The sequence below is a fragment of the Camelus ferus genome, chromosome 14 (assembly GCF_009834535.1).
Source record: "Camelus ferus isolate YT-003-E chromosome 14, BCGSAC_Cfer_1.0, whole genome shotgun sequence".
NCBI lineage: Eukaryota > Metazoa > Chordata > Mammalia > Artiodactyla > Camelidae > Camelus > Camelus ferus.
The window spans coordinates 33,428,465-33,443,560 of record NC_045709.1 but is presented as its reverse complement, the minus strand read 5'-3'; the positions used below and the strand labels follow the sequence as shown (position 1 = coordinate 33,443,560).

The following is a 15,096-nucleotide window of genomic DNA, read 5'->3' as shown; positions in this document are numbered from 1 at the left end:
ACGGTCTAAGCAGTGCCCTGTACTGGATCTTCTCTATTTAAGATACCTAGGGCACAGTTTTGGTTCTCCTGAACGGATCGTGACTGATACAGTTAGTCCCTGCACAACGACCCGTCTCTGGTCACGTCTCTGTAATTCTCTCACATCGGTAATGCCTCCCAAACAACCCAGAGCTTCTCAACTCCCTACGTCACAAGAGAACTGCCTTATATTCCCGACTTATCTCGGTCCAGAAATCAAAACACGTTTCTGTTTCCCGTTACTGAAGAGTGCCTTTTTTTTAAAAAAGAAACTTTTAAGTTATTAAATTCCTATTATTTGCCAATATATAAATCTACTGGTTGAGCTGTTAAAGATTAAGCTCTTAATGCTTTTAAGCTGTCAAGCAGGCAAGAGCTGGATAATTAAACAACAATGGAGAGAAAAATCTTCAAATAAGCAAGAACAGTTGGCAAGAGGAAACACAGCAAGATCATTTCATGGCAGCACAACGAGTAAACAGCACAGAGAGAGCAGTGCAAGGTCTCAATACATACAGTCCTACAGACGATCTTCTATGTGAGCGAGTGCTGCAGCATGAGCTAAAATCCTGTTTTATATTCTATCTTCCTTTCTTGGGCAGTAACTCTTACAGAGGGCTCATTTAGCATAAATTCTCAATTTTCCAAACCCCAGGGAATTGCACTGACAGGCAGCTACCAGGGGAAGGAAGATGGCTGCTAAGCAGCAGAGCTTTAAAGTCTAACCGAGGACTACAGGCAGGTACACCCACTTCACAAATAACAGCCTGAAAAAAGAGCTGCCTCCAAAAAAGAAAAAAGAAAGGAATGAAAGAAGAATTCACATGGATCTCAAGTGTAATATGCAAGTGCCAGTACACAGTAAACAGAAACAATAATCCCCAAAACCACCACCAATGCAAGTGTTTGGTGACACCCAATATGCTCCCAGCCCCTATTCTCACTTCATTAACTTTGCAAGGATCCACCCTGCTTTGAGTATGATTGGATTCTCTGCTCTCTACTGATATCATTATGGCGAAGTTTTATCGTCTCCCCCTGCCTCCCAGCCCCGCCCACAAGACAACGATGCGGAGGACTGGAACATGCTGCCCCAAATACACCATTTTGGCATAAAAATTATTGCACTGAAGGCATCTGAGATTTAACAGATGCAGAAAGAAGCTTTCCTGGAGCTTCCCTTATCTGACTCAAAGCAGAAACTTCTGAGAAAGGAGGAAGGCCATGAGCCCCCTCTCCTGGGGAAGTCTTATGGCCATGGAGAAGATGAACCCACGCAGGCACACCTCATTTCATTAGTTTCCCCCATATATTTACCCTCCCACAGTTTGTTGTCTTGGAAGCCTGAAACTTCTTCCTCTGTCTTGTCACTTCTCTACAAATGTATAGTTCTTTGCAAGATGCTATGTAAGTCCAAGTTCTAACCACCCCTCTGAGTTACTCATCACTGCATTTCTCCCACGTGCATGCTCACTGCGTGTGTTCATTACTCTTTTCTCTTGTTAACCTGACTGTGCTCAGTCTAATTCGCAGGGCCCCAGTCTGAGAACCTCGGAGGATAGAGGGAAAAGGTCTCTTCCCTCCTCTACGACAGTTATCACTAAAAGAGCTTTAGCTCTCCTCCAATCTTCAGGTTTCACAGAGAAAGCTGTTTCAACATCAAAGGACGTAACTAGTCATAAAGCACCGAATTTGAAAATGTGAAAGGAAACAGGAATGTGTACCAGGTCACGGGGCTCTGGACAATGGGGATACCCTGCTGTCACTTCCTTGTTCAAACAGCTTGCTGCTGTGTGGATTCCGCCAGCTACTGCCACCTTCCCTCCGTCCCGGGAGAAATGACTCCCTCTTTTCTACGCTCGAGTAAGTATATAGACACGGCATCTTCCCAAGACACAATGTAACTGAAACATGTCTTCTTTTTTTTTTCAATAATGAAAAAGCACAAGTCTCTTCCCTCTAAAATGTATAGCATAAGCAGTACCTGCCGCCTCAAGTGACTTACGCAGAGTGGGAGACGTGAAACTCCCTCAGTCAGTCACAGGCTCCTGCCACCCTGCTTCCTCCACCCATAAACTCTACCACCACAACCACCCAGTCCCGAGGCAAAGCCGTTTACCACGACGAACACATTCCCGTCACGGTGAAAAACGTAAGCCTGGATTTTCAAAAAACCTAGAGTAGTTCGTGTTTTCTAGGCTGCTCTCCCCAGACAGCCTCTTCCGCTCTGACCCGCTCAGTCTACCTGCTCCAGGCTCAGACAGACGCTTCCCGGATGCAGAGACCACAACAGGGAACTGGAATCACCAGGGAGTTTCATTTTTTTTCGCCTTTACAGATACCCTGTGGAGTTTCTGATTCCCTAAATCTGAGACGGGATGGGGTGACTCGGATGCACAGCTACTTTTGGGAACTTCTGGTTTTGATCACACAAGGACTCCACAGGACCAAGAAGCTTCAGGCCTTTGAAATGAGGATAAATAGGCATCTCTTCAAAACTACTTTGATGTAATCCAACCTGTGAGGCTAGGCTAGATAAAATCTGGAAAATTATGTACAAACTTTTTTTAAAAATCACATCACTATACATATATTCTAGTTTGGCTAAAAAGCAAAAAGTTTTTCCCATAACAATTTTATTTACTAAAATTAAATATAGTAGAAACTGATATGTATTGGGTTTCATGAAGCCAAACTGAAAGGTTAATTGAAGGGAGAATATAATCATTCTTGTTTAAAAATTTTTGCTATTTATGGGTAAGTCTTCTTTTTTATTTCCAGCTTTACTGAGATAAAATTGGCATTTAAGGTATGTTGGTTTAAGGTGTACAACATGATGATTTGACACACAAGTATATTGCAAAATGCTGACCACAATAATGTTAGTTACCATCTCCATCGCCACATATAATTTTGTGTGTGTAGTTATTTTCTTTATTAAGGAAATCAGGAGCTTTAACAATTAAGCTGTGCATCCTCGTGGAGGTCTTTCAGAAATCATGACAGAATCTATTTGACCATCATTATCAATATATGTTTTCAGGTTTTAAGACTATTGAACTTACTGTATTAGCTACTGCTGTAATACTTGTTTGAATAAAGAAATAAACCATTAAAAGAAAAGAAAATCAAGAGCATTAAAAGCTTTATAACCATCCTGTTAGTGCTCCAAAAAAGAAAGTCACTCTGGAACACATTATGTTCTGTTTCCACTAAATAATCTCACAGCGCTTTTGTGGGCTCGTGAGCTTGCTTTTATGGGCAGAGAGTTACCAGTAAAAATGTAGGGGGCAGTCCCTTGAGGCAGCAAAAGAGAGAAGCTCAGGGTTTGTTTGTTTTTTTAATTTCAGTTTTTGTTCAATTTGTGTTTTAAAAACAGAGCAATCAATGTTTTTCAGGAAGTAGCCCCTTGCAATACTGTTTTACAGGGCACAAAGGGACTGTTAAAATTGTAATTTATTCCTTAGTTTAACCGGTTGCCTTCATGATCTCTTTAACTTGGCAAATTCAAGTTGGACTGCTCTCTAATTAGAACTTACAAAAACAACACATAAGGAAATCAAACAGCTACTTTCAACTGAGATAAACCTATGTGAAAGAACTTCTTAAGATGCAGGGGCTAGAATGGGTGCTATCACTCTCATTTTATTATAAACAAGGAAACCAAGCCAAGCTTTTCCTTGGCAGCACAGGGCACCCATACACTTACCAAACGCCCGAGGTTGTAGTAGCAATCTGGGTATTTCCTCCGGTGCTTGATGGCCGTCCGGTAACTTTGCTCAGCGGCTTGGAACCGTTTTAGGCTGTTCTGCACGATGCCTAAATTCATCCACGCAGCAGCGAAGTCTGGCCTGGAAGATAAACAAGGAAAAGCATGGCTTTGGCCCCAGAACTGCAGGAGCTCATAGGTTTGTCAAGAGCATCATTACAGAAACAATGCTTACTGTATCTGTACCGCCAAAGACAGCAGCTGCTCCGCTTCCTGGAGCTCATTCCTTTCCTTTAAGATATTTCCCAGATTATTCATGGCATGAACGTACTTGGGATTTAATCTGGAAGTGGAGAGAGAAACCAAGCCTGTAGTCTTCACTCAGCTCTCAGGAACTGAAATTTAAAGTTGGGAATCTGTATAGGGAGGGGTTTTTAACTCTGGAAAGTTAAAATTGACACGTATACTGTATAAATGGCATTTCTTCTGTGAGACAAGATGCTTGCGGTACCTCACAGCTTCCCGGTAGTATCTGATGGCGGCTGTCTGATTGCCTTTATCAGCCAGGTTTTTGCCAACATTGTAGTGAACCTGGAAAGAGAGATAAGAACTTGGCCATCAGCTGACAGGCTTCTTTGCTCAGAGCTGGGATCCTATCACAGTTTCTAACTGAAAGCAGAAGATAATGGTATTAAAAAACCACCACCCACCAGAACTTGAGCTAAATCCCTATGCAGGGGCCTCCTTGTGCTTTAATGCCCCTCTAACCCCATAAGAAAAGACTGGAAGAAAGGCATGTGACAAGCAGATGGTATCACTGAAGTGTGACAGGAGGATACTGACTAAAGAACTCAACAGAGAAAGCTGGAAAGTTAGGAAGCTGGGCTGGTTTTACCGCCAAACCCGACTACCTGCAACCCAGGGCTGAGATGCAAAGTCCACACGTGAGGGAACAACGAGGATTCTGTCTTTCAAACAAATCCAGCACTTTCTGGTATAACATTTTTCTTCTGCAGCATTACAAACATTCCACTTTATACTAATAACATCCTCTCTCCCTCATTCCTTCAGGTGCTAACTGCACCCCAGGCACCTGATTTCAATTCTTTTGGATCTGTTTATCTGTCTGTCTGTCTGTCTATCCATCCATCCAGAAGTAGAATGGCTGGATCATATGGTAATTCCATTTTCAATTTTAAGAAGAACTAAAATGGTTAATTTTATGGTAGGAGAATTTTACTTCAATTAAAAAATTGAATGTTTAATGACCGAAGAGGGTAGTAAAGTAGACGAGAAGAAACAGACTCACAGCTGCAAATCTACTAGAAGTTCTCAGGTCATCCCAGTTCGAGGGCACTGGGGAGACCAGCTTATGGCATCTTCTCAAGGGTACCAGGGTTCAGAATAAACTACAAGGAAAGGAGCTGGGACCGGAACTAAGACCAGGGCAGCAGAACTGCAGGAATTCATGAGGACTGTTATCAAAAGTATTTCTTGATCATCAAAAGCTGCCTTTTGGAGGCTTACAGTGTAAAGGCCGGGAGCAACCTCAGAGGAGGTGATGCTACAGAACGATGCTCACTCACTTAGATGTGCCAAGTGTGACCAATGACAACAGGGACACCAGCGGCCGGCGGGGGCTGAGGGTCAGCAGGTGCAGGGGTTGGCACTGTAGACAGACTGTCTCTTCTCCTCAGAGCAGCCCTGCCGGGGAGCTGCTCTCACCCTGCCTTCCAAGTCGAGGGTCCACTTTGGCGTCGATAAGCATCTTACCCAAGGCTGTGGTGCAGAATGTGAACCGAGGCTCCAAAGCCTGTGTTTCTTCTCACGGTATGACACCCATTTATTACAATGCTGGGTGACGATGGGGCCGGCTGCGCAAGACAATTTCTAGACCCACTCGTTCATGCCATCTATTAGTTTTCTTAAGGTAAAATAATCTTTCTTTTGGGGTGTTAAGGGGTTGTATTGTGTCCCCAAAATTTGTATGCTGAAGTCCTAACCTCTAGCAGCCCAGAATGTGAGTTTTGAAAGAGGGGGTCTTTAAAGAGGTCATTAAGTTGATAATCCTATCTGACTGGTGTCCTTATCAGAGGAGGAAACTGCACAGGCAGAGACACCAGGGATGCCTGCACACACTGGAACGACCGCGTGAGGACACAGTGAGAAGGCGGCCGTCTGCAAGCCCACCAGAGAGGCCTCAGGAGAAACTGCTGCTTCCGACGCCTTGACCTTGGACTTCTGGCCTCCAGAGCTGGGAGAAAACAAACTTCTGCTGCTTAAGCTACTCATTCTGTGGTATTTTTTTACAGTGGCCGTAGCAGACTAACATGACGGATTACACTAATGGTTTGAGCACCATCAAGTGGCATTACATCTGAACACTTCAGACCCCCTTTTAAATGTATAACCCCAGCCTGCCTTAGCAATCTAAACCCGCAGAGACAGCACGCCTTCAAAAATACTAATATTTCTGGAAGGGCATGGAGCAGTGTGACAGTCTTTAAGCACATATGGAACATAGCATTTGTTTTTTAACTGCCAATTCTCAAGTCTATACATTTATTTTTACCTAATTGGACAAAAGGAATCACAAGCAGGGAAATCACAGGTGACAGAAACGTATACTAGTGCCCAGCATACCGTATAATTTAAACTTCCTGAACCAAGTCATCGTCCACTCGTAAGTATTACCATCTTCAAGTTACTGCTTGCAGGAGGCTAGTTCATGCCACAGCTGGATGGCATGTATTGAAAAGTCAGCTCTAAATGGTTCGATTTTGTGCCTCCCCCAGCCCCAGCCTGGAAGTGTGACTTCACCTCCCTTGCCCCACACACCAAGGGACTGAATCTGGAGACTCCAACCTGTGAGCAAGGATGTGCTTGTGGTCCCCAGAACACAAACACAGCTTCTCCTTGGCTCCCGCCTCTTCCACCCCTGAGCTCCTGATGCTATCCTTTGTTACAGGACATTCTGTTTTCTCAGAAAAAGCTCAAAGAGTTCAACTGCCCTCTGCAGTGGAGCCAGTGTCCTGTTAGACTCCTGGATGCCACAGACCAGAAGGGCAGGGGAGGGAGGAGGGGCGCTCTGGAAAATCAGACTGCAGTTAATTCCATGAAACTAGTTAAAAATCAGATACAGCCCTAGAAGGCAAGTTGTCCGTAATGAAGACCAGTAAACAGGTTTACCCACAGGCCAGCCGTAACCTGTTAGTTACTTGGAGGGAAGTATTTGAATGGAAAACAGCCGCCTAGATAATCCGTTGTGAAAAACCAAACCAAACCCCTCAGAAACGGTTTACTTAAAATAGAGCTTAAAGAATGAGTGATTTTTGTTTCCATGGGATGTAAGAGATTGAAAAAGCCTGTTCATTCTTGAACTTTCCCTCCAGCCCTTGTGATTCTTATGCTGAGACAACAAAGCATAACAGAAGCCACAGATAAAACCACCATCACGACCCAAGGATGCGTACACACAACGAAGTGACAGCACCCCGCATGGAAGGCACATGTCACAGCAGTGCCAAAACCAGTTTGCTTCCAACTTCCTTAACATCTGATGTTAAACTTAAAATGCTTTAATATACAAAAATCCTACAGCCCATCCTGGCTCATCCTTAAGGAAATATCCCATTGTGGTATATGATCCCTTTCATTGTTAAAAGAATTTAGAATTGTATCACAGGGTAGATACAAAGTGCCACATACTTTTAAGCCTTAAAACTAAGAATGACTGTAACCATAATCAGATACTTGGTATCTCATCCAAAGTAAGAATTTAACTTCCATTTGGCTCAATTCAGTCACTAATAGTGAGTGCCTGCCGTACGCAAGGCACTGTGGGTAATTCAGATGCACTGAGCACAGCACTGGATCTCCTTTGTAAATCTGGGCCTCGTACAGAGCCAGGTGCCAAGTGCGTACTTAAGAATCAATGAATAGAAAGTGAAAATGAGTTCAGAAAATGTTTTTCCTGCAATAGAGTTGAATGAAACCAGTGTCTTCCTAAATGAGATCTCTTCCCTGAAATCAACCTAGCTTTTCCAAAAAAAAAAAAAGTAAAGACAACTTTATTAACACTTCAATTTATAGTGAAAAGTTAAAAAAACTAAAACAAACAAAAAAAATCTATCTTGCTCACACCGAATAGTATCACTGAAAAATGTTCTTGGGAAGGATTATTACTACCAGGTCCTTTTTGAAGACAAGGTCTTGCATGTATATCTCAAATTCAAAGGGAGAACTATACATGCAGACATATGATTGTGTACGTGAGTCCATCCATGCACCCCCTGTGTTTTCCAGCCTGTAACATATGAAGTCACTCGCTAGGGCAGACACAGAAGCTCAAACATCACCTATGTCCCACCCCCTCATTTACTAGGGTAAGTTGGACACAGCACTATACCAGGTCTCCATCTACCACCTAAATTACTAACTCAGATGTTGTCGGCTCCATCTTTCCATGCCTCAGTTTCTCCCATTTGGAAAATTAAAAGAAAATAATAACCTCTCTCTAAAAACCTTAGAGGGAGGATAATGGAGATTAATTATAGAGCATCTACAAGGAAATCTGAGTTCCTTCTGGGGAAGAACTGCATAAATAGAAGGGGTAATTACTGCTGTTCAAACAGAAAAGTAAAAATAAAGCAAACCCATTAACATTTATGAAATTAAATCACAGACAATTTATTTTTAGTAGCATAAAATAAGTGGATAGGTCAGCAAATCAAATTAACAATAAAAGCTTGAAGTAATTCACTCTTTTGTCTAAACCTCTGAACTATAAAATATGAACAGGGTTTTTTTTTTTTTTTTTTTTTTTTTTAATCTAAGGAAAAGACAAAGAAGGAGTCAGCACCTTTTATATTACCCTGCACTTCAGGGTCTCAATAGGGCATCAATTATTCATTAGATTTATTCATATGATTTTGCCTGAGATCACTGCTTTCTCTTAAATAAATAATGTGGAAATGAGACAGAACTCCATGGAGCTCTTATTTCCACCCCCAGACAATTACATTTAAGCATCCTAGGAACCTCCCATTCCGATGACCCAGGAGAGAACGGACCACTATTTAATAACAGCAATGGTCCACGCTAACAGAGAACCCCTCTGACCTAGCCCCCGGCCGCTCATTCTGAGCAATCATCATTTCCTTCCTCCCATTTAATGGGACAACCAAAACGAAGAGGAGCTTACTGAAAGCAAACATTTCTTGAGCACCTACTGTGTTCTAACTACCGTGTTAGGGCACTTCAGACGCCCTATTTCACTGAGGCCTCACAGCATACCCAGGAGACAGGCACTGTCCCCCGTGACAGATAAGGGCACAGAACGTTCAAAACAGGCAGTCTAGTCTTGCCCAAAGAGGCACGGCTGGGTTAGAGGAGAGCTTGGACGCATCAGGAACACAGGTGAGACAAATTCCCGCCAGACTGCATCAACAAAAACACTGCCACTTTAAAGTCTATGTTATTTACTTTTACCTAATCCGAAGGAATCCCAAGCAGAAAGCCACCACTGAGAGAACTGTGTGCACTGCCCGCCAGCCAGCAGACTTTAAACTTCCAGAACCAAACTGCTGTCCATTCATAGGTATTACCAGCTCCAGTCACAGACTGGAGGAGGCCAGAGCATGTGCTTTGAAAAGTGTGTTCTAAACGGTTCACTGTGGGACTCCCCCGGCCCTAGCCTGCATGTACTTACTGTTCCCTTCCCTGTCACCACTTTAATCACTGGACCAATTGGAAGATGAAGAAAAACTTAAGTCACCTGCTGTTTCACTGACATTGCCTGGTTTTAAAGATTTCTTTTGAATGATTTTGGCTAAGAGCAATTTTAATACATTTTATCAAAATCATTAAAAAAAAAAAAAAAAAAACCAAAACAAGCTGCTGAACTTAACACGTGGCAGCCAGCCTACCTTAGCATTGAGGGGACACACAGACAGGGCACTTCTAAAAAGCTGGTCCTCCGTCCGCCACTCGTCGCTGCGGATCACGCACCTCAGCGTGTTTATGAACAAAATTCCCAGCACGAGAGCAGCAATCAGTTTCTTAAGAAGAGAGAGACATGGACAATGTTAGTGGAGTCCACCCGACATCGTGGTCGTGAACGGCTCCGCTCCGGGCCCGTACCTTCCTCTTCGTGAGCCTGCTGAGCGCGCCCAGCCCGCAGGTGAGCAGCATGCAGTACCCGGCGCTGGGCAGGTACAGCGCTCTCTCTGCGACCACGAAGCCCACGCGGAAGAACAGGTTACTCGCAGGAAGAAACGGGATGATGAGAAATCCCAGGCCCAGCGTGAGGATCCTGGAAGACGGGAAGTAAGTAAAAGGGCGACTTTTAAGGCATCTCAAGAAAAACGCCCTGCTCAACATTAACTTCATGGTAAAGACCGCCCCCCTCTCCATTTTATTTTCATGCCAGCAACTGAGAAGAGGCATCAGCGGCAGCAGAGAAATGACCTCGGGAGAGAGGGTTGCGCCGAGCAGCATTAGGATGAGACATAAAAGTCTTATTAAGGCCCTGAGCATTAAGCATCAGGATAAAACTTACAGGTCACAAAATTCATACGAATAAAGCCAGAACGATTACTTTGTGGGGTCTCATGAATTCACCTACTCCTAACTATACCTCAAACCACGTAGGCGCTCGAGAGCTCAGTGGCTATTGGTCCCAATTAGTCCAATTTAGTTCCCCCTCTAAATTTAACAGGAATAATGTGATTTAACTAGTTTAAGCTTTATGAAATCTGAAATAAACTAACATCATTTTGGGGGGCTACACCCTCAACTTCAGTCAAGCAAAAAGAAAGCTGAGAGCAACAGAACACTTCTGGAAGTAGGCAGTCCCTCCTTTTTTTCATGTTTTTATTTTTATTATTTTATTTTTGGTAATAAATTGGTGGTAATTAGGTTTTTATTTATTTATTTTTAATGAAGGTACTGGGGACCCTATGCATGCTAGGCACGCACTCTACCACTGAGCTGTCTCCCCCAGCAATCCGTTCTAAGGTCTCATATGACGTAGGAGGATGAATTAGGAAGCCAGGTCAAATTTGGTGGCTCCTTCCCAGCCCCTGTGTCTATAGTATTAAAAAAAAAAAAGTCTTGCTGCACATGTGAGGTGAAGGGGGACTAGGATCTGTTGCTCTTTAGAATTAGGAACCAATTTAAGACACAGGTAAACTTAAAACTGAATTTATTTTGAGAAATTACTAATCTAATTCCACACACACTTATGTTTAAAGAAAATCACCTTAAATAGCTTTCTTTCTCACGCAACACATTTGTTTTTCTCCCAGCTATTTTCTCAGTAACCTTTTTGCCTTCTTTTTTTGGTGAGAAAGAATAGCCTCTTTGGGGTGGCAGTTTATTTTGTACCAAACAACATGGGGAGGAACTGCTGGAGCATCCATCAGGGTGTTCTGAGGGAGGGCTGGGAATATGGGCACAGCACACTGCAATCACACTCTGTTCTGACCATAAATTACTCTCTACCACCTACAGCGAAAAGGATCTCAAAATGCTCCTTCCCGGGGAAGGGGGAGGGGAGATAAAGCAGTCATCTGTACCCCCTCCTCCAAGTTCACACCCCACTAGCTGAAGCCAGCCACGGATTCCACATGGACAGAACTAGAACTCAGCCCAGCCATAAACATGTACTTAAAATAAATGTCCTTAGACATTAGGTCCACAAAATTGCTAAAATGATTGGTGCTGGATTTGGCGAAATGCTCTGACTCAACCCAGCGTCAACGTTAAAATTCAGCTTGGCCTCTTACCTTCTCTTGTGGCTGTCTTCAGAGCACAGGGCTTGGCATATCAGGCCAATGAGGCAGAACCAGAGTGCTGCTGGCGCAATTACCCTCCAGTCGCCAACCGACTTAATGAGGGGGATGCAGCCCATTGACCAATCAAAACACAGCCACCAGGGGCACAGCAGCAGCCAGGCATTCAATGAATAGTAGTAATTATAGTTTATGGCCTGTCAGTCAAAAGAAAAACAAACACTTCTTTGACACTGAACTTGGAAAAATATACATATCCTAACTTCACTTCGGAGGCACCCTTAGGTTTCTGTTCAAGGGGAGCAGTTGTATAAAATAAGATGTTGCCACTTTCAACACTGGGCATGGGGCTGTCATGGCAGTTAGGAAATGTATTGAGATTTTTAATAGATTAAAAATACAGCAAAGCCACCAGACCCTGCTATACATTTGTTATATTTCTGGTCCAACTATGACCCATTCACTCAGTGATGCCCGAAGTCCATGACCCAGGAAATCTCGGGCCCAGGGGTCACCTATGTGCCTAACAATAGACGTACAGGGTTCTATGGTCCTTCTCGTGATTTCTGTCTCGATGACCGCCACAGCTGAGAATCTGTGGGTGACACCTTTGCTTTCAGAAAAAGCAAACCTTTACAGGGAAGTCTGGACACCATTAGACTTTTAAAGATACCACCGATATTACATTTTGTCTTAACCCCACCATGTCAATCTCCTTGATGTCAAAAGTAACGGGATTAGGGATGCTTCACCGAGGCTGGCAAGAAACTTGATGTTTTCTAAACTGCTCCTCTTTAACTTGGTTGAGAAAGGAAATACAAGGAGTTTATACCCTTTCAATGCCCTAATAAAAACCTGGTTTCATCCTAGAATATCCCTGGTGAGAGGAAACAGACGTGGAGGTGTTCCACTTAGGGGGGATTCTGTGGATGTGCTGGGGGGGGAGGTCAGGAGGAAGAGGAGGAGGAAGGAGGGAAGACCTGGGTTCTGGTGGGCAAAGAAGATGACCCAGCAGAGGACAGACTCAGAACTCACACGGACCAACATGCTGTCGGCGAAGGAGGCAGGGTTGTCCACCTCAGTGAAGGCCGGCGGGCCAGTGCCCATGATCCTCCAGCGCGCGAAGAGCATCCCTGCTCCCCCCAAGGCCAGGAGGGCCATTCTGAAGAGGAGGCCCCCATTCCTGAGCACACCCGGGTTCTGAAAGGACACGACAAGGCCTCTGATGTCACAGACTTTTCAAATAAAAGTGCAGCCAAGCCAAGGACAAATGTGCAACAATTCTGCTTGAACTGCACTGACACTGTGTTTTCAAGGGCTGGCTATTTTAGAATTCAAGTCATAAGAAACACTTTGAAAATGGCATTTAAAATCAGCTGGTACTTGACATTTTCTGTGTCTAGGCTGGAGGCAAAAGCAGATACTCACCTCTAACGATCTGCCCTTATGTAGTACCTTCTGGACAATTTCCAGAACATTTAACTTGCCTATCACCAAGATGTCAAAGACGGCATTCAAACCCTAAGAAAGCAAAGCAAGGAATCAGCGATGGGGCAGCTGAACTTTGATGAGGTAGCAATCACACATCACAATTTCATTGCTGAATCTAGACAAGTAACACACTGGATTAGATCATTGCAGATGACCTCTTCAGGTCCAAAAACAAAACCAAAAAATCCTACTGTTCCTAGGAAATTAGCTCATGGAAATGCATCAAATGTATCATCACTACATTCCCACTAGTCATAAGTTCACAGTCTGCATGCAAGAGTAAGACGCAGGAAAGCTAGAAATGTGGGATTCCCCAGAAAAGTTCTGCAAAGGTCCCTCCTCCCATCCTTTTTTTAAATTATTAAATGTTCCCTTAGTTGATGTAACAGAGCCAACACCTGTAGTAATCATGCCTAAGGAGATAAAGGCAGTCATTAACCTTGAAAACCCAGCCACACAAGTACGTACACCTCAAAAACCTAAAGTGCTGACTGATTTTAGCAAATCTGTGCAAGAGGGGAAGCAGAACATACAATCTCTAGTGGGGCTTCGGAGACCTCTCAGGTTCAGACTCCTGGTTGTCCGCCAGCTCTCCCTTCTGGCTGAGCACACAGCCAGCCCTGCAGGTAAGCGTGGTCATGTGCGTTCCAGCCTACGGGATGCAGGCGGAAGTGATCACACACCATCTTGGAGGTTTGGTCATAGATCTGGGCAGGCTCCACCCTTGGTCTCCTGCCCAGCTGGTGTGGCGGAGACGATGAAGATGTTCAGAGTGACACTGGGAACTGCACCCTGGAGACGGCAGAGCCTCCACCAGCCTGGATCTGCTGTGTGGAGGACAGCTGTCTCTGCTGAAGGGAGCCCTGCCCACACCTTTCAGGTGAATGACAAATCACTTCAATTACGGGAAGCCCCTGGCCCCTGGTGTGATCCTGCAGCTCCACCCATGCTAACGGCTCCCAGGAGCAGCGTGATAATTCCTCTCCAGAAGGTGATGGCTGCTCGTAAAGCTATGACAGCCGAGGTTACAGGCTGCAGGATCATCTAGCCTTGGACTCCACTGTCCACCCTGAAGTGGACTCTCTACACATGTGGCTGCTGCAGGCGATGTCAATGAGCTGAATCCCCTGCCAGAACTAGGTAAGGTGGCCAGCATACATACTGAGTGGTTGGTTCCAGCTGCCCCTGCGTGATTTGGGTCTTTTTAATATGGGGCTTCGTGACAAAGAATATCATAAATCATCAGAAGCCAGTGGTAATTTGTGGTTTTCAGAGAGAGGATGACATCCCTACTTAACCTTCCTCCATAAATGCTGGGAACCATTAATTACCCAACACACGCGCCAGTGCTGGGTTAAGCATTTCAAAGACTCCTGGTTTTACTCACTCATGCTATACATGATTTTAGTGGGTCACAGAAGACCATTTCTTCCTGGGGGTGAACCATATTCTAGAAGGCAGAAGCTCCCTGTTGAGCTGCCCCTATCACTTCCTACACCGTTTATTTTTCTGCCTGTGAGCTACAGGACAGTCACCAAGGGGTGATGGGGTCATGTCATCATGACGACTGAGCCAAACACGAGTTTGGCACCCCCTCTTCCTTCCCACTTAGATGCACCATCGAAAGGTCCACATTCTAATCAGTGAAAACAGCTAAATTTTACCGTATCTTTGTTCATGTAAATTCAACCTAATTTTTCAGTGCTTCTCAAACATTAATGGACGGAGAGGTTACCTGGGGTCCTTATTACATGGAGATTCTGATCCAACAGGCCTGAGGTAGGGTCTGAGATCCTAAATTTCTAGTAAGTTCCCAGGTGGTCCTGATGCTACTGGTCCTCAAATCACACTTCGAGAAGCAAGGGTTTAGGGCACTGTTTCTCACAGGATGATGCTGGTCGCTCCCAGGGGCTGCTTGGCAATGTCTAGAGACATTTTGGGTTGTCACAACTTAGGTGGGTGGGGGTGTCCTACTGGCATCTAGTGGGTAGAGACCAGGGACATTGCTAAGTATCCTGCAATGCGCAGGACACACCCCAAGGAAAGAATGATTCAGCCCCAAGTGTCAATAATGCCAAGGTTG

The 15,096-nt window shown here is 44.4% G+C and overlaps 1 protein-coding gene across 2 annotated transcripts in view; it reads right to left on the bottom strand.

The window, feature by feature from the left end:
• The window catches only part of TMTC4 (transmembrane O-mannosyltransferase targeting cadherins 4), a 55,987-nt gene that overhangs the window by 9,979 nt on the left and 30,912 nt on the right, over positions 1-15,096 (bottom strand). For both annotated transcript variants that reach the window (XM_032496714.1, XM_032496715.1), the window contains exons 7-14: positions 12,951-13,043; positions 12,558-12,722; positions 11,517-11,719; positions 9,871-10,042; positions 9,657-9,788; positions 4,241-4,320; positions 3,965-4,072; positions 3,730-3,871 (exon numbers count right to left, since the gene is read on the bottom strand). In XM_032496714.1, the coding sequence (XP_032352605.1) occupies positions 3,730-3,871; positions 3,965-4,072; positions 4,241-4,320; positions 9,657-9,788; positions 9,871-10,042; positions 11,517-11,719; positions 12,558-12,722; positions 12,951-13,043 (1,095 nt within the window). The remainder of the gene's footprint in view (positions 1-3,729; positions 3,872-3,964; positions 4,073-4,240; positions 4,321-9,656; positions 9,789-9,870; positions 10,043-11,516; positions 11,720-12,557; positions 12,723-12,950; positions 13,044-15,096) is intronic.